This window comes from Poecilia reticulata, chromosome 6, assembly GCF_904066995.2.
Source record: "Poecilia reticulata chromosome 6, P_reticulata-male-v2, whole genome shotgun sequence".
NCBI lineage: Eukaryota > Metazoa > Chordata > Actinopteri > Cyprinodontiformes > Poeciliidae > Poecilia > Poecilia reticulata.
In genome coordinates, this window is record NC_088835.1 from 16,640,020 (window position 1) to 16,659,194 (window position 19,175).

The 19,175-nt window shown below is 38.3% G+C and overlaps 1 protein-coding gene across 1 annotated transcript in view; it reads left to right on the forward strand.

Annotated features, from left to right (window-relative positions):
* abtb2b (ankyrin repeat and BTB (POZ) domain containing 2b) overlaps positions 1-18,070 on the forward strand; it is a 42,370-nt gene extending 24,300 nt beyond the window's left edge. Inside the window, exons 3-18 of the mRNA XM_008411541.3 lie at positions 2,217-2,363; positions 4,658-4,868; positions 9,662-9,814; positions 10,194-10,359; positions 10,610-10,699; positions 10,869-10,970; positions 11,371-11,467; positions 12,075-12,210; positions 12,731-12,993; positions 13,070-13,248; positions 13,336-13,441; positions 13,611-13,713; positions 14,809-14,896; positions 15,920-15,988; positions 16,862-16,975; positions 17,079-18,070. Of these exons, the coding sequence (XP_008409763.1) occupies positions 2,217-2,363; positions 4,658-4,868; positions 9,662-9,814; positions 10,194-10,359; positions 10,610-10,699; positions 10,869-10,970; positions 11,371-11,467; positions 12,075-12,210; positions 12,731-12,993; positions 13,070-13,248; positions 13,336-13,441; positions 13,611-13,713; positions 14,809-14,896; positions 15,920-15,988; positions 16,862-16,975; positions 17,079-17,312 (2,258 nt within the window). The 3' untranslated portion in view covers positions 17,313-18,070. The remainder of the gene's footprint in view (positions 1-2,216; positions 2,364-4,657; positions 4,869-9,661; positions 9,815-10,193; positions 10,360-10,609; positions 10,700-10,868; positions 10,971-11,370; positions 11,468-12,074; positions 12,211-12,730; positions 12,994-13,069; positions 13,249-13,335; positions 13,442-13,610; positions 13,714-14,808; positions 14,897-15,919; positions 15,989-16,861; positions 16,976-17,078) is intronic.
* The last annotated feature ends 1,105 nt before the right edge of the window (positions 18,071-19,175 follow it).

Genomic DNA, 19,175 nt, shown 5'->3' on the forward strand with positions numbered 1-19,175 from the left:
CACTTGTCTCGAGCCTCTGCCTTACACAGCCCAGTCCAATATTTTTTTTTCCTCCAAGTTCCCCCTTAGTTGGATGACTCATTCCATTTCCAAAAGAGCTCTACATGCTCACCACCTCTCAGATCCAATACTCACTCCCTTCTCTTCCTTGTATGCTCGGAAGTGCCAAAAAATGATGTGCAGATTGGAGGAGCTGCTAGTATTAGTGGTGGTGGGGACAGGCCCGGGTTGGCTTGCAGACCAAAATAAGGTCCAAATGACGCAGACTGGGGTTCAGTGGTGAAGCAACTAGAGGGTTGGGACTGTGGGAAAATCTGACATTTACCCGTAGGTTTTAAAATAATCAATTGGAGTTGTATTTACATTAGCACAGGTTTTGCTTTGGTGCGGCATCAGTGATGATTTGTATTAAGTATTTTCCTCAAATTTCTTAGTTCTTTTGTTCTGAATGCCAGTAGAGGGAATGTGTGCGTTCACTGCTGACTGCATGTCGGCATTCTCAGCTGCTTCACTTGAAGTGACCTTAAACATGCAGCCAAAGCAACAATGGGAATGCTGTAGAATCAAAACAAATTGAATATGTCCCAGTCAAAGACTAAATGCAATTGAGGATTGGTGGAAAAGCTAAAAAAAAATGCAGCTAAATGCTATAAATCCAATCTGAATGAGCCAATTTGAGATTTCTACTTTATTTTTAAAAGCTATGTATGTACTGTGTGTTTAAACAGGGACTAGCACATTATACAAATCAGATGGTTGCAATGAAAATACAAGTATGCAAAAATAGATGCAGTGTTACTTTGAATGAGACTGAAGAGTCTTTGACGGCAGATCAATGCTGCAAGGATATTGTAATTGAGTTACTTTGATTTCATCACTTTTGAAGTTTCTCATCTAATCTGCTACTGTTGTCTTTATAAAAGTATATGGTACATCATTTTCTTGTTTCCTTTCTCATCATCAGCGTTTTGAAACAATGTCTCCCTTATGGGGAGTAACATCATACCATTGATCAGAAACGCATAAGAATATCATTTTAGGGACAACATCCAGGGGCGGAAGTTAAAAATGATGCAGCTCTTTTTTTTGTTCATCATAAATACACCAGAAACCTTTTTTCTTCTTCTCTTTATTATCCCCAGCTCTACCCCCCGCCCTTCATTTTGTTCTCCATTGCATTAAGTACGTGCCTCTTTCTAGAGCCAAAAAAAAAGTTGTCCTTCAGGCAGCTCACCAAGCACACTAAACGGTTTGATCTACTTCAGATTACAACACAGCCTGGTTTATACACACACTGTGCAGAAAAGCTAACAAAAAGGAGGCAGAGCAATACAAAGAGGCAAAAAAATAGAAGTCTGTCTTCTCGTCATTGGTTGCTACTTTTATCTTGTATCAGGAAGACAATTACAGCAGTGAAAGAACAAGATGCAATCTTCAAGTTATGTAAAAAGGATCCTATCTCTTTGTCTGAGTGTAAACTCACAGTAGGCGGTCACGTAGGGCAAATCTGATCTGACTGATTGCAACATATTCCTTTTAAGAAAGACTTCTTTTAAATATAGTTCTGGTTTTTACTGTAGAAATGTTTACTTAAAAAAGTAAGTTTAAAGATGGGTTGGGCTCCTGAGCCCTCAGGGGTTCAATTCAAATAGGAAATGCCACAACTGACCAGGATAAAGCTTATTATGTTTTCTTGGTTTATTTAACCTGCTGGACATGCTTGTTTTTGCCAGCATCCATTTTGTCTTGAAAGCACAAGAGTAGGTAAAAAAAAGAAAGAAATACATGCAGTGTACAGTGTTTTCTCTACAATGTGAAATATTGTAGAGATAACAGCATTGGACTCTTTTCAGAGAACTATGTGTTTCATTTTGTGCTCAATGCTACTATGCATATTTCATATTTTCCCCATGAACATGAAAGAAAGCACGTCCTTAGTTTCACTGTTTTTTTAATCTTGTCTTTGCAATGTGGGTCACGTTAGCAAGATTGCAAATGCAGCATTTTGTCATGTTACTGACATTAAAGATGGACACTATCCATTTATTTTATTTATTGCGAACATTTAGTTGTACCAAAGTAAAATGGTTTAAATATAAATTTCAGAATTCTGTTTAAATTTTGACAATGTTTTTCCTTCCACTTGGAAATAACTTGCTACTGTGTGAAGTCTATCACATGAAATTAAATTAACTTTTTTGTCTTTGCATCTGTAGGTGTTTTGTCACTCCCAGCCCATTTCAGTCCGTACACAGAGAACCAGCAGACTGCGGACAGCAGAGAGGATGCTTACGCCCAGCTGGAGCTGAGAACACTGGAACAATCTCTTCTGGCCACTTGTGTGGGCAGCATCTCAGAGCTCAGTGAGTAAAAATAATCACTTTTACACTTTTAGTTTGGAGTTTGCATTTAAGTAAAAAAAAAAAATTCTGGACGTTGTTTAGGTAATGACACAAAAAAACAACAAATTTTCTTGAATAAAATCATAGATTCTTAAACCCTTTAAAAATTCTCAGTCTTAAATTATTGTACTATGGTGTTCATAATTGACTTTCAGAATGCACTGATCTAAGCAAATCAAAAGTAAAAAAAAAACATTATAAATACTGTTGCTACGGCATAATGTATTACATAAATATTTTTGAATCGAGCTCGAGTTTCTCCTCTGAGACTAACTTGCCAAATAAACTGCGCCCATATTTGGTCCTTATTGGGTCATGGTTTATTTTGGACATCTATATAGAGATTTTGTAAACCCTATTTAAGCACTTTTACTCAAAAAGAGCAATACAATGATATACTTGTGTCTCAGATAAATTTTATTTATCTGACCTATCTTAAACAAAATCTTTGAAGCCCAGTGTTATGTGAGTAAGGACTATGAAGGCCTAAACAAATTAAGCGCTCATAGTGATGATTGGGTACGCTGTAGGTTGCGAAGGATTTGAATGTGATAAAGAACAGAAATATGGTTCATTAATAATTGAGAGGAAATTATGATGTTTAGGGATGTAGCTTGAGGCAGTAGAATAGATTTATAGGAGAGGGTTTAGTTATATGGAGAGTAAAGGTTCTACAGGAAAATTATTGAAAGGTAGAAAGGTGAAAACTGATGTTGTTAGGGGAGGGAGTAAGGAAAAGAGATGGAGGATAGTTTTGGTCAGGGATAAGTTTCCTATTCCAAATGAACCAACACTCTGTCATTTGTTCCTCCAGCACAAGGCCACGTTCATACGTTGCCGTCGTTATAGTGAGGCATTAAGAAAGTACAGACACGCTCTTTCTCTGACTTCTGCTCAGTGGCCTCTTTGTGCCACTTCTCTCTGGTGGGGTGAAACGGGGCAAATCTGGGTAGGGCTGGCATCTACACACATTCACGCCTAAAAAACACACACACATGCACACGTGTCCACTGATTCACATACATACAACAGAAATACGGCAGGTTTGGCACTTTGCCTGTCTGATCTCTTTGGCTCCAATCAGAGAAACATCTGTAGAGATGAATTTCTGCACTAGATATCGTCATAGATACAAACACTCTGCATACATCAAAAATATTCTAGAGATGACTTATATCAATGTGCATTTAAATAAAAAAAACTTTGTGTTTATTACAAGACTTTGGGTGAAATTTATAATTCAAGAATTGGCATTTCATGTCTGTCTGGAGCCAAGTTTAGGTTGAGGGGGAAAATGTAGACTGGAAACTAAGAGAGAAGCTCTCCATGTAGTGCAGGAATTCCACTGAGCCCTCCTGGAGGGATATTTGGTCCTGGTTATAGCACAAAGGGGGCCCTTCAGCTTTACATGGGGTCTGTTTTGGTCTGTCTAACCCAGCCTTACCCCCATGGTGGAACCCAGAAGAACTTCTTAACATAGACTAACACACACTCACACAGCTGAACTGGACACAGGGCTTTGTTGTGCCTTCGAAAATGTGCCTAAACATTAACCCGGGGATAATCATTTTAAATGAATGTAACTCTGTCCCAAGTTTAACCTGTGTAATGTTGATGTGTGATTAGTGTTTTTCTTACAGCGGCTGTGGTCTCCCAACAGTATCTAGAAGGTTTATCACATTTTCCTGTTTTTTTTTCTGATTGTTTTGGTTTTTTCCTTACTGTTATCTAAGTAAGCCTTTCCTAAATGCTGACAGTTCTTCACTAAGTTTATATAGTGGACCTTTTTTTTCTTAATTGTTTTTATAAAGACTAGTTGAGATAAGATTGTAGATTTTATATAGCTAATCTGTTTTTTTATGACCGAAACTGAGATCTATATGCTGACTCCAGTGATCTAATTGTTCTTGCAGTAAACAGTTGAACAGTTCATTAGAGTCAGTGATCAGCTGTCTGTTCTCCCATTAACCCCCTCAGTGATTAAAGATGAATGACTGTTTTAGACTGGCTGTCTGGCTTTGCTTACTGATAATGACTCTACTAATGGCAGAGTTCATTTGAGTCATGGAGGAAAGTTGTTGAGGAAAGGAGGAAATCCGGTCTGACTGGAAGACCACAGAGTCTAAACACATAACTCCAATTATGCGGTTTTTTTTATCTACTACTCAACATTTTTGCACATCCATCTCCCGGGAATTGAGAAATTGGGTCAAATGTTTTAGCTGATGTTCAGTGTTATATTTGCTCTGTTCCAGGTGACTTGGTGTCCCGTGCCATGCACCACATGCAGCGTCTCAGCTCAGTGCGTCCAGGACAGAGCCCTGCCCGTCACGCCCGTGCCCAGCAGCCTGTGTCCTGGTCGCCTGACGCCCTCCACACCCTTTACTACTTCCTGCGCTGCCCGCAAATGGAGTCCATGGAGAATCCCAACCTGGATCCCCCACGCATGGCTCTGAGCAAAGAGAGGTAGGAATCATGGCTGACTGAACTCTGCCAGGATGTAACACGCTATTAAATAACAAAATTAAACTTGTGGTTTGATTGAAATTTAAGTTTTACACACATACATTTCCTTTCAAAAGCACTAAGAACCCTTGAGTATTGTAACATTTTATCATGCTATGTATTTTTTAGTTTTATTTTATCTGAAAGAGTAAGAAAAAGGATTAATGAACCTGTTTCCAGTTTCAAAAGGAATATTATAGAACTTGGCAAACATGCGAGATGAAGTCCTGATCAGATAATTCTGAAGCTAAGCTTTTTGGCCTACATCAAAGCACTGTGCATACAGAAAACCGAATGCTGTGTTGAGTACAGTGTCTGCTATGTGAAACATGGTAGTGACAGCGTAAAGCTATGGGATGCAGCAAGGAAAGGAAAACTGGGAAGAACTAGTGGGCAGATGGATAGAAATGCAGGACAATTATGGAAGACAACCAGCTAGTCTGCAAAAAACTTGAGATTATTTGACCGAAGCCATATATATAAGAGCATCAATGGAAAAAATATTATGCTTTGCACCAGACCTTAGTTCTTCAATCTAATTTCCATCTGCAGTCTGTCCATTCAATCTGACTACACTTGGGCTATTTTACAAAAATAATCTAGAAAAAAAAATCCACTGGGGTTTGTACGTAAAGTGCCACAATGTGAAAAAAGGTTTAAGAGGTTTAAATGTTATTTCAAGATTTTTCTTTTCATACGTTTACTTAGTGGAATTAGAGATTAGAGGTTTTGTAATGAGTTTAGCAGAGATCTAACTAAAGCCACAGCTTTATCCACAGCAAATAGAAAAACCCTTAAACCTCTGAAATTACTGCTTTAGTTCTAAAATTAAATCAGTAGCTTTTCCAATGGCAGCTCGTATTTTTTAATGATTTTTTTAAATCTATGTCTAATTATATTGCCCTCTAATCATTTAAGTGTTATTTTTTATTACGTTAATTACTAGAAGAAAATGCTCCCAGGTGTTAAGTTGGGTTGAAGGACGACTTAAAAGCACCTTGAGGTGTAAATTAGGTAGCACAGTGGTGATTTAATGGATTTAAAGAAGGATGGGTGCTCTGTAATTCTGTCTCCTTAATTCTGCTCCAAGTTAGGTTTAGTTAAACGGCTCTAACTACAGAGTGTTTAGAAAGGCAGTTGGAAAATATTTGCACTCTCTGGATATTTGCACATAATTTTTGCAATTAAGCCTCTTCTATTTGCAAATTACTTTCATATGTAGACTGAGGCTTTAATGTCAAAGAAATTATATTTTCTGCTGTTTGATTTCAACAGGCAGTAGGGAGTATAAACTTGCCAAAAAGTACTCTGTTTGAATGCTGAAATGCTGATTGGAATGAACAGATTCATTTTTGCCAAGGTGTAAATCTCTCAGAAAGTTAATAAATGTAAACGATAAGGACCTGCACTGTGTCTGCATTTGTCCTCAAGTCTGGGAAAAGACGTACCGTTTTTCTCTGTGTGTAAAGGTTAATTAATTGACTTTACATCTAAGGCATGGGTGCTTTTCCAAAGCACCCAATTATTTAAACTGAATTTAAATTAGTGTAAATTTGTAAGTTTTGTCCACATTATTGAGGTATTGTAGTATTAGAAAGTCATGATGCATCATCTTCTCTTAGAAGTGTTTAGACTATATGCATGTGTTTAACGGGTAAGAGATGAGGCCATCTGTCTCTGATACATTTAATAGTGAACATACACAGTATAAGCATGCTATGGTGGACTTCTCATTAGCATCAAACAGACCAGTAAAACTCCCCCTGTCTTTTCCCATCTAAAGTTTTCTTTGAAACCCTTTTTAATGTTGGATGTATATCACACTGGTTTATGTGAGCAGAATAAAACTATAGCCCTCTTTCTAAACATTTGAACATTCTGTTTTTCTTTAAAAGCATCTGCTTCTTCATCACTGCACACATTCTGCAAATGTTACAGAGCCAACTCAGGTGGTAGGCTATGGAAGTTCAAACCTGGAAGTGATTACAATGGTAAAGTCTGTTCATGCTGCAGAGTTCTCTGCTACAGAGGGCCTCTTCATCTATGTGACACACCCTCTATTGGAAGCTTTCTAAAATCTTTGGCAGAAACTCAAAACTGCCAGAATCTGTGTGGGCCACATCATCAAATGTTACAGGGAGCCTGGTGAGAGACTAACAGCAGATTCTCTTTTACTACAAGAGCCGACTCGTTTTGGTCCCAAATAAAACTGCTGCATGGCTGTATGTGATAATTATTAAACTGCATGAAACATAGAAGGGCAAACACTTTGGTCTGAGCATATGCTTGATTTTGCACAATGTTTGAATAGAAATGATTAATCATCCTGTGTTCAAATGACTAAAGACACTCCTTTAAAATAAAAAGATAGATTAGAGTACTAATAAAATGTAATTGATACGCTGTATTTTATTATTCTTGTTTTCAAATATAGATTAAAAAAGATCATCTTCTAGAATCTAGATGAGTGATTAAACTTATCTGTCACATTGCTTTGATTAAGACAAGATAGCCTTTAAATATTTTGATTAATAAGCTTTAGTCGCTACTGGACATGGCAACAGATGTTTGAACTCTAATCTGTCCTGCATGAAAAGTAAACACACCTGAGCATTATTTATTAAGCTCATCATTCTTTTATGGTTGAAGAAGTGCAATAATTCAAAGCCATTGTTTATATTTGCAGGTATGGGAAAGTCTGTACATGGTAGTCTGTGTAAATTCATCATCTGCATCTCTCAGAGCATGGCTCTCAGCATGCCGGGTCACAAGGCTAGCTGTGGGCGCTATCTAGTTTCAGTGTTAACTGCCATCAAGGCTTTGATGTTAATCTAATCTCTGTCGAAGCTGCAGTTTTTGTTTCAGGTTTAAGGGCACAACCTAGTGCAGCGGTCATGTGAGGAGTTTAATGAGAGGAAGAGGAAAGAAATATGGGGGGTAATTATGAGAGAAGACGAGCTGCATCTGCTGAACATGCATTTCTACAGAGACACATTAAGATCTTTTACTGGTAAAGGTCTTTCAGACCTCTTAAGACTTCTTCCAACACATCCCAGTTATGGATGATGGGGTTTCGGTCAGTCGCAGGTTGCTAATCCACATATGGGAGAAAAAGGACATCTGTCATACTACATGCTTTATTGATCTTTTTTATTTTGCCTATTGCATTAAATCTCACTGCACTGGTTGCTCATAGCTGACACAGATGGTAATGCTCAAGAAAATGTAAGTCAGACTATGCAGGACTATGGTGTGGTTTCTTAAAACTCCTTTACCTGTTAAACAGACTGACAGAGTAATAAGGTTTTAGATTAATCCTCTAATGGAGCAGTGGGTGTAAAGTGCAAATGGCTAAATATGTTAAATTGGAGATGGTTCAGTTTTGTTTTAGCTGACTTGCTTAGAATTTGCCTGGAAAGAACCACACAATAAACAATCTGCACTGCAAGTGCTGTGTTTTTAAAAGAAAAAAAAATAAATGTAGAAATGAATGAATACATCCACCTGCAAAATCCAATTTGTGTTAAGTGGAGTACATTAAGAGAGCTATAAACATTGATTCCCAAACCTACAGGGCCTTCTCTCCTCAGAAACATGACGTTCTTATCACTCTTTGCCTGCAGCACTATCTAAAAAGTGGCAGACTGCCTCCCAACCCCCTGCCTCACGTTGACATATCCCACCTGCTTCCTAGCCGTTTCCCAAACACTTAGACCTTAATTATATGCACCCAGCAGCTACACTTCACACCCCCTCCCTCCTTCTTGAGCTCATCAGTTCCCAGTCTGCTTGTTCACAGTCACGCCTGGCTGACGGTGAGACCCCTCCTGACTGATCTGCTACTGACAAAACATCATTTGACAGAAAATTTAAAAAAAAAGACTTCAGAGCTCATGTCAGACTAACTGCAGGTATTTAAATGCATTTTGATCTGTTGGATATTTTAGGAAAAAATCTGCCAAAGGTCAGTTAAAACCGAAATATTACACTTTGCTCAGATTTTGATGTCATCTAAGCAGTCATATCACAATTAATAATACTGCAAGACTTTCAGTCCTTGTTAACTACAGCTGCACAGTGCAGGGTTTGATGCAGTTCATGAATACAAATGGAGGCGTATTCATGAATTGCATTGAACCCTGGATCACATCAGAACAGATGTAAGCTCACTGAGAATAAACATCACAGCAGGAGTAAGACAGTCGCCAGTAACTTAAGATAGCACAATGGCAGTGTTCATGCAGCCATTAACAGAATGTCACTGAGGCATCAAAGGACCAAAAGCAAAAAATCCCATTCACAGTAAAACGCTGTTGTTCACAAGCTAACTCTATGCACATATGGTCAGAGCAAGGTGGAGACAAAAAGGCTTAGCACTAGATAACTGGCTAGATATTACATTACTAAGGACCGCATCATCTCTTGCTGATTCAGATGGAGGATGATGATGAAGACAAACAAAGCAAAAGGGTGTGTTTAATCCAGATGCATTTAAGAATGTCACAGACATGGCTACAACAATGCAACCATCCTTACTTCTGCAAAATCTGTGTAATCTTCTCCAAAATCTTCAAACTCAAAATCTTTTTTATCTTTCGGTTCAGTGGCCACTCTTGTTTTTTTTTATGGTTAATATTTTAGGAACGCCTGGTTGGTGCACATCTAAGCTTTTGACTTTGAAATCAAACATGGCTTTAAAGACTACTCATTGTTATTTCAAGATCAACAAACAGGTGAATGATCTTTTCTTTTAGGCCATTTATGCTGTTGCCGCCTCTGATGGAGTGGATGAGAGTGGCCATAGTTCACGCCGAGCATCGCAAGAGTCTGTTGGTGGACAGTGATGATGTCAGACAGACCGCCAGGCTCCTCCTTCCAGGACTCGACTGTGAACCAAGACAACTGAAGTAAATCGACACATAACTGCTGTCCTTTCACAAATTGAATTATTGTCGAGTCGGTTAATATGTCATGTATACATTTCAATTTGTCTGACCTAAGAAAAAAAAAACCTTAAAGCTATGTTATGCCTCCAGATGTGTTGTCTTTTACCTTTGCACTTTTAAACTGATTCAGCTTTCTGTTTAAAAAGTGGAGGCTGTGAGAAGCAGACCAGTAACTACACACTGGCTGCATAGTGTTATTGTACAGTTTTATTTCTGTAGAAAAACATTTCATGTTAACATATGGTCAGCATGAGCCACTTGGTGGTTCTAAAAGGTTTTTAATTGGGTGTATAAATCTTGATTCCTTTAATAAGGTGTATAAATCTTGATTCCTTTTAAGGCCGGAGTGTTGCTTTAGCTCCTTCAAGCGTCTGGACTCCAAAGCCGCCATAGATAAATTCAACCTGGACTTGGGTTTTCGGATGCTCAATTGTGGACGCACTGATCTCATTGGTCAAGCTATTGACCTGCTCAGGCCCGACGGGGTCAACAGCATGGACGACCAGGTATGAGCACTATTAGAGCAACTGCAGTAATTAGGATTTATATACATATAGATGTAGATGCACTGATTTATATGTAAACTTTTTGTGGATAAGTTTAGAACAAATCAGCTGTGGATCAGGGGTTCTTTATAAAAGTATACCAGTTTTCATCAAATTTAAAATAATCTCACCTGAAGGCAGGAAAGCTTGCATGCATGATAAATGGGCTTCTTTTTTGCCTGATCTTGCTCTTTTCCTCTTCGTCATTCAGGGTATGACCCCTCTGATGTATGCCTGTGCAGCTGGAGATGAGGCCCTTGTCCAGATGCTGATTGATGCTGGAGCCAACCTTGATGTGGCGGTAAATAAAGAACAGATGTCCTCAACCTTTATGATGTATTTGCAAACAATTTGTCAACAGATATATTTGCAAAAATGGCATCCAAAATCCACTCTGATTATCCATGTAAACATCTCCAGTCTTTGCCTTGAGATAATTTATTCTTTTCTAATCTGTTCTGCAAATGCAGGTTCCATTGTACTCCCCAAAGTATCCTTCTGTACATCCTGACAGTCGACACTGGACAGCTCTCACCTTTGCAGTGTTGCATGGACACATCCCTGTAGTGCAGGTAAAACATATACACATATTGGTATCTTTAGTGTTATATTAAAATCCCACTGATTGGTGTTTTTTTTTTTGCCTATTCTAATTTCCACTTTTACCATTTGCTGTAGACCTATCTATCTAACCATAGACCTGACAAAACATTGTTAAATACCTGTTAATGTGTTCCCTCATGCTGTACAAGAAAACCTAACCCTCATGAGCTGTAAATTCAACCTCTATTTTAAAAAAATACCACAAACATTTTCACTTTTTTTATATACTTTTGGTGAACAAAAAAGTATTCTCACACGTGCTGTTTATCAGCACAATTAACCACTTTGCTATACCTCGTTTATAAACCAGTGTCCTTTTAATCTACTTTCAAGACATGCTTCATAAATGGATGTGACGTTTGTCTGCAGCTTCTGTTGGATGCAGGAGCCAATGTGGAGGGGGCAGCAGTCCGAAATGGTCAGGAGACCACAGCAGACACTCCGCTGCAGCTGGCGTCTGCAGCAGGTGGGTAAACGCAGACACTTTAGCTCAAAGCATAGCTCATGTTGGAGTGCTGCTTATGTACAATGGGTTTGTGTTCTCATTTGATTCATTGCCAGTAAAGTTTTGATACACTACATTCAAAAAAAGCTGTAAGAAAGAAAGGTAAATTAATGAGAGAGGTTGTTGTCTTTCTGTCAAACATCTCATAACTCATTGGCATCCAGTATCACACAGTACTACTTTTCCCATAGATCACAAAGTTGTGAATGTGCAGGGGCAGTGGGAGGGGATTAGTGGAATTAGAGTGTAAAATGAAAGTGCGGTGAAAAAAGAAATGCTGCCTGCAGTAGTTTAGTCCCTTCTGGCCCACATTCCTCCACAGGATCATCTGAAAGCCATACAGTGTAGTAAAAGACACATGGTCCACACATAGCTGCAGTGACAGTGAGCAAAACGCCTTAATGTGAATGTGCTGCTGGTTTATGAATCTAATGTAAACTGCAATACACTGATCTCTGGAAAGTAAACATTGAGTACATAAAAAACATAACTGCAGAAAAACTAAAAGTTTTTAGTTGATTTTAATAAAATATGTTTAGAAGTTGATAGGTGTTTATGTGTTTCTCAGGTAACTATGAGATGGTGACTTTGCTCCTGGCACGTGGCGCTGACCCCTTATCAAGGAGCCATGATGGAAATGCTCTTACGTCATCTCTTTATGAAGACATGAACTGCTTCAGTCATGCTGCTGCACATGGACACAGGTTTGTCGCATTTCATTTTGAGACATTACTTATTTTCAGTGCTTCAATTCAAAACAGAAACAAAAAATTAATGTATTTTTATATTTTATCCTACCACACTTTTTCCGTCGACTCAACTTGCAGTACACTCTGATCGGCCGATGTCTTTAGTAATGACTTATTGTGGCTTACACTCCTTGTGAAGGCCATGAGTCGTAACATTTCTGTAATAATTGTCTTTTTTAAATTTTACATATAATATTGCTTAACTGAAACTTTATTTTTAAGTTCATTCTGAGTGGAGATGCAATGTATCTAGTGTGCAAAGTGAGCAGGGTTCTGTGTTGTCCATTTGTTTTTTAAAAACCAACTGGTAGAGTGATCCTCCCCACCTGTTTGCTGTGTGTTCATGTGAACTCCGTGTAGACTCAACACTTCACATTCCACACTAAGAGTGATGGATTATCTAATCGCATAGATCACAGGGTCACAGAAATGTATTTTTTGCCATTTAATGCTTGTTGTTTCCTTCCTCCATCAGAAACGTGCTGAGAAAGCTACTGACTCAACCCCAGCAGATCAAAGAGGATGTCTTGTCTCTGGAGGAGATCCTAGCAGAAGGAGTGGAGAATGAAATTCCAGGGATGTGTCCTTATCTTCCAACACCTTCGAATGGCACTCCGACACTGCAGGATGCAGACATACCCAAGCTCTGCAAGGCCAGGATGAAGGCTCTTCAAGAAGCTAGCTACTACAGTGCTGAGCACGGATATCTTGATGTCACCATGGAGCTTCATGCAATGGGTACCTTTCACATAGCCATAAGACAACAGGACTTTTGTTTATTTGTGCTTCTAAAACCAAACTTATCTGTAATTAGGTGTGCCGTGGAAACTGCATGTGTGGCTGGAATCTCTTCGTTGTGCCCATCAGCAGTCCAAGACGGGAGCCATCCTCTCTCTTCTCAGAGAGTTTACCACAGTTCGAGAAGAGGACTACTGTGATGAACTTGTCACCACAGGCTTGCCCCTTATGTTCACTATCCTGCGAGCCACCAAGGTAATGTCAAACATGGAGCCTGTGACGTTTACTACTTTTCAGTCTCCGGAATAAGAAATAATCCTGACCTTCTGTTCTTTCTTTCAGAACGATGCCATTATACAGCAGTTGGCAGCTATTTTTAGTCACTGTTTTGGCTCAGCACCACTTCCAGCCATCCCTGAGATGAAGGCGTCTCTTTCAGCTCAGTTGGGTGAGAAAGCTTCGATTGATGACTGTATGAATAAATGTAGTTCACTGTCCTAAAGTGCGAATTTTAAACAAAGCTGCCAAAAATTATAATAAGCTATTATTACATTGAAAGTAGGATGTGATGGGCTGAAATCTGAGTTATTTACATATTGCTAATCTGATTTTTACAGATCCACTCTTTCTGAACAACCCAGACATGTCAGATGTGACATTTTTGGTGGAGGGAAAACCATTTTATGGACACAAAGTCCTTCTGATAACGTCTTCTAACAAGTAAGTGCAACCACTCTTCATTTTGCAGATGTGTATTAATTTTAGACACACAAATCAGAATTTTATGTTTGAGTTTTCATCTGCCAAAATGTATTCAGATTTCTTTTTTTGTTGCCTTCTTGACTGACATGTAATACATTTTACCACATTTGTGAAAGGAATCACTGTAAAAGTTATTTTTAGGGAAGAACAAAATGCTTAAAGAGCTCAGTTTGAAACTGCCCTTAGAATAACCTTAGTACTTTTCTAACACTGTAGCCTCTGTATGTCTTCCTTTGAGCAGAGATTCCCAACCGTGGCTCTCAGGACATAATGTCCTGCATGTTTTAGATGTGTCCCCACTCCTGTACAATTGATTGAAATTATCAAAGGTTTGGGGTTAGCAAAGTCTTAAAAATCAGCGTCTGTCCTCTTCTGTTCTTCAGCGAGAGATGTTTGACCAACACAGACCTACCAGGTCATGTCTACACATTTACAGTTAACTCTAGCTACCCATCTCAACAACCTTCTTGCTATATTTAGCAACATTTTAGACAAGAGAAAAATGGTATCGGCCAAAATCGAAATCAGCAGGTCAGGCTTTTTAAAAGATTAGAACCCAGTTTATAACCCATTCATGTAAGCCATGTGTGTAGCAGTAGGGAAACAAATAAAATATGCAGGACAGTTGTCACTGAGAACCACGACTGGGAACCTACGCTTTAGTGGTTAAAGACTTCCAATAACTGAAATTTCCAAATTGGACATATTCTGTAACGGAGAATTTCTGACGTTTCTCTATTATACGTTGAAAGTCTCTGTTGTAACTTGAAAGAATGCAGACCTATCCCAACATGTCAAAAATGACTTTCTTTTGAATCCGTTTTTATAGCTGTGCTCCATTTATTGTTGCTTAATTCTGTTACAGCATTCACACCAAAGAGTTGAAACAATATTACCTGGTTGAGCTTATGTTTTTTTAGGTTTCTGACCAGTTGGTATTTTTTTCAGGCAAGTCAAGCTAAAAGCAATCAATTTCTCAGTGCATTTAATTTACTTGAGGTTTTTAGAGGAAAACCTAATTGGACATTGATAGAACTACTTTTTTCCTTTTAGATTCAAATCTCTGCTGGCGTCCTCTGGATCAGATGGAAGCCCCAGCAAAGAAATTGAGATCAGCGATGTCAAGTACCATATTTTCCAGGTATGAAAAATATCTAGCATACAATAATATGAAAAATAGACCAGGGTACCCTATGAGTTTTAATTTCTAGCACTGAAATAAAATCATAAAAACTGTAAAAATATACTTTGACCCATGTTAATTCCTGTATGTCCATAAATATTGCATACCCACTGATATGAGCTTCATTTAACTGGAATGTCAGAGATTATTGTCTGTTATCAAAATCACATCAGCAGTACTTGACATTAGCTGCATTTCCATTTAATTGACAAAGTTGGTGAATTATTTGACAAAATAATGGAAAAATGGCAATTTTGAAAAAAAAACTGCAAAGTTAAACACTTTATGCTTTACACGAATCACACAATCAGCAACTGGATGTTTCCACTGGTGCATGAAGAAAACGGGAAGTAATTGGAGGATCATTGTCCAGAATGTTTTTGATGACTTATTGAGTGAAGAGAGATTCACATTTGATTTTCTTGCTGTTCTTTTTAATGGAAACTCATTAAATCAGAAATAAAGCATCCCAGGAAAATAATCGCATACCAACTTTTAAGAAGAGCTGGAAGTGACGGGGCTTGAAGATGCACTGCTAGAGCAAGAGCTGGCCAGCTCATTATCATAGATTCATTAATTCTACCATAAACCAGAGGACGTTGAAGGAAAATAACACTATTTGTAACCTGGAACACAATAATAACCTAAACAAAAAAATCCCATGAGAAATAAATTATTGGATCCAGTAAAAGACCAGACCTATATGTAATTCAGTTCGTTTGATGTGACTCTACAAGGGCTGTACATGGAGTAAACCCCAGACTGACATCCAATGGCTCCAAGAAGTGTCTTTTTGACATTCCTTCAGCCTAAGGGTCACAGGGTGACCTAATGTTTCCTTTAGCCAAAAATAAATCTGACAAATTTGTTTGAAAGAAATACATTTTTACAGTGTCGTCTCTTTTTTTCCTTCATATTCCAAAACAATTAGATAAACAGATGCTGAAATGTTGTTAAACTAGACCTTTGACCTCTCTACAGATGATGATGTCTTACCTGTACTGTGGAGGAACAGAATCACTGAAAACGAATGTGATGGACTTACTGGAGGTGAGAGCAGCACTGAAGGTTCAGATCATGCTAATTAGATTGACTTGAACTGTACAGACATAAATATGTTCACACATTTTTACTATAGTCAGTATGAGATCACAGAACAGTATGTTATGGTAAAGGTACGTGATCAAACTTGTGTTTTTGCTTCTCCAATTTTTGCCAGTTCACTCCATGAAATTGGGCTCATTTTCCAAAATTAATACACAAAATGTGAATTCATGGCCTGTATTCTTTCACCATCCAACCTGTTTAGTGCAAATTAAGCTGGACATTAGTTTTACCTGAAAGTTAGTTCATTTGTATACTAATTGACTAAATGTTTTCATTCAATATTACCTTACTGAAAGATGAGAATGAATACCAAATCAATCTGTAGGCTAAATAGACTTGTTTTTTTCCATCAACTACTATCAAAATGCCACCTTGTTAGCAGAGGAACCGAACTTGGATCCAGAATTGATATCGCCAAAACCTGATCTAGTCATGGCAGATCATCAAAAAGCATTCAGTTATGTAGGTTATACTTTTAGGAACTGCAATTAGTGAGATATGTATTCTAAAGAACAGGAGTACTCAAAAATATTTACAAGTTCATAATGAGTGCGATTTAAATCTCTGCTGAGACACATTCATCAGCCGGAGGCAGCAACAGCTCTGTGTATTCCTGCTTCTGGGGGACATGCAAACACATGCAGCTTTGTGAAACTGATCTAGTTCCTTATAATTTTCTGTTCTATAACCGGATACCACGGCCAAAATAAATAAATCTAAGCCTAGATTATGACTACAGACACAACCAGGTGGGTTTATGAACTAAAAGATTATGAAAAGTGTATAAAATTATGTTTGTTTTTTTTTCCCCTACAGCTTTTGTCGGCTGCTAATCAGTTCAAGCTGGGGGCACTACAAAGACATTGTGAGCTCATCTGCTCCAAGCACATAAACCTCGACAATGCAGTCAGCATCTACAAGACAGCCAAGGTAATGTCTGTTTGAGAAGGTTGTGCTACTCTGTTGTAATCTGGTCTACATTTTGTAAGCAGCTAAAACAGGATTTTTTTTTTTTTTTTTTTTCCTTGAACAGGCAAACGGTTCGGTGGATCTGAGTTCATGTTGCGAAAGTTTCTTCCTGCAGCAGATGCCGGCACTGCTGGAAAAAGACGGCTTCAGGACCCTGTTACTAGGAACCAACTGCACTCGACAGGGGAATAACTGCACTTCTTCTCTGGCTCACAGCCGCAGTGACTCACCTCTGGAAGAGCTGGAGGCCATCCTGGCTCAGCGTCTACGCTCGCTTTACATTTCATCTCAAGTCTGAAGACGTGAGCCGCTGCAATGAGACGAGACGAAAAGCAACAAGTGTGTGAAAGTTGCAGAAGGCGGCTTTGTGTAAATACAGGTGGATTGGTTCTGTAGGAACCACATTCCAGAGAAAATGCTGCAAAACTGTGTAGTGTGGCACGGTGACTGATTTGGCAGTTGTTGACTCTGAACAGTGTTATTTTGTTCCAAGCACTACATGATGGCGGTTACTGTGACAAACAGTAGGTTTTTCAAAAAGGGTGGTTTGTGTTTTGTGTTTTTTCTCCAAGGCTCAGGAAGCCTAAATGGAGAGGCAAGTTTCAAAACAAAATACTGCTGCCATCTAGTGGAAAGGACTGAAATTTGCAGCAACTCCTGGGTTTTGACTGAAGCAATGTACAGTAACCATAGACTGAAGACGCAGTGTGGGAGGAAAGCTCAGTCCAGTCTGTAGTGATGCAAATGTTTATATTAAAAAAACAAGTACACTTTTATATTGTTTTTTTTAAACTAAAATATGACCAGAATGACATTTACTGCTAAGTGGGATGGACATTTTCTATTTAATAACAAAAGATGTGAAAGTATTTAATGAGGCGTGCCCTTTTATTTCATTCTTAATCCAAGCTAATTAATATTTTTAAAATGCTTCAGCTGTTTATGCAGGCATACTAATAGGTAATTAAGCTTATCTTGATGTTTACCATATTTACACAGCCACAACAGAAGGATTTGAGAAATATGTTTTGCCTGAAATAAACCTTGTGACTTTGACTGGAACTTTTTTTTGTATGGACTCACCTGAAAGCAGCAGCCACAGGAGCCTGTAAGAGGAATGCAAATGCATATTCAAACAAATACTTTCTCACAAGAAAAACAGCAAGGGGAAAAACAAAACACAAAATCTTAATTTTTAATCAATGAGCTCTTATTTCTACAAGGCTGTGTTAGGCTAAATCAGCACATCTAAAAGTTGAACTTAATATCCCACCCACATCTGTTGTCAAGAAACGCACACAATGGACAAATACTGCACAAGGACATTCTTGCCTACAGGGCAGTTTAGACCAATTAACATCAAGTCATGTTTTTGTATTGTGGAAGAAAGCCATAGTAACTGAGAACCCACACATGAACAAGGAGAACATAAAAACTACTCGGGGCATAGTTAAACCAAGCTGAGCAAATGCAACATCTCCTAGGCACCCAAAATTCTGGATTTTCCTTAACTATAAACCATAAATATCAACATGAATAGAAACAAATGGTTGAAGTTGGTTAATTTAGCAATTTGTTTACATTCAAAATGTCACTTTTTATCAGATATGAATCATAAGCTGAGGGGGGGAACAAGTCTGGAAACAGAGTGTTGCACTCCATTATCCAAGGCAGGCTTGAAGAAGAATCCACTTTTAAAGGAGTCTGATAAAGTGGTCTGGGTTTCTGATCAGGTTCCTCATGGATATAATCTACTGAGATGATACCTTGTGCATATGCAGGAAGGTACAAAAACTGTTACCCATAATGATCTGAAGAGGCATATCAAGGTTTGACTCCTGCTTCCCTTTGTCAACCTATATGTGGCTTTGTGGGCTTACCTGAAAACAGTGGTCTCTTAAATGCACCAACCTTTGAGTACAAATAAAATATACCCTATAAAAAAGCCAGAAAGGAAAGGTTATGAATAAAAGATACACAGCTCAAAATAAAAGAAAGGGAACACTAAAATAACACATTCTAGATCCCAATGAATGGAATATTTCAGTTGAAAGCATTGACAACAAAATAGCAACAATTATCGATGTAAATCTAAATTGCCCCACAGTACTATGGATTTTACACTCAAAAGAAAGTGGAAAATCCTATCGCAAGCTGATCC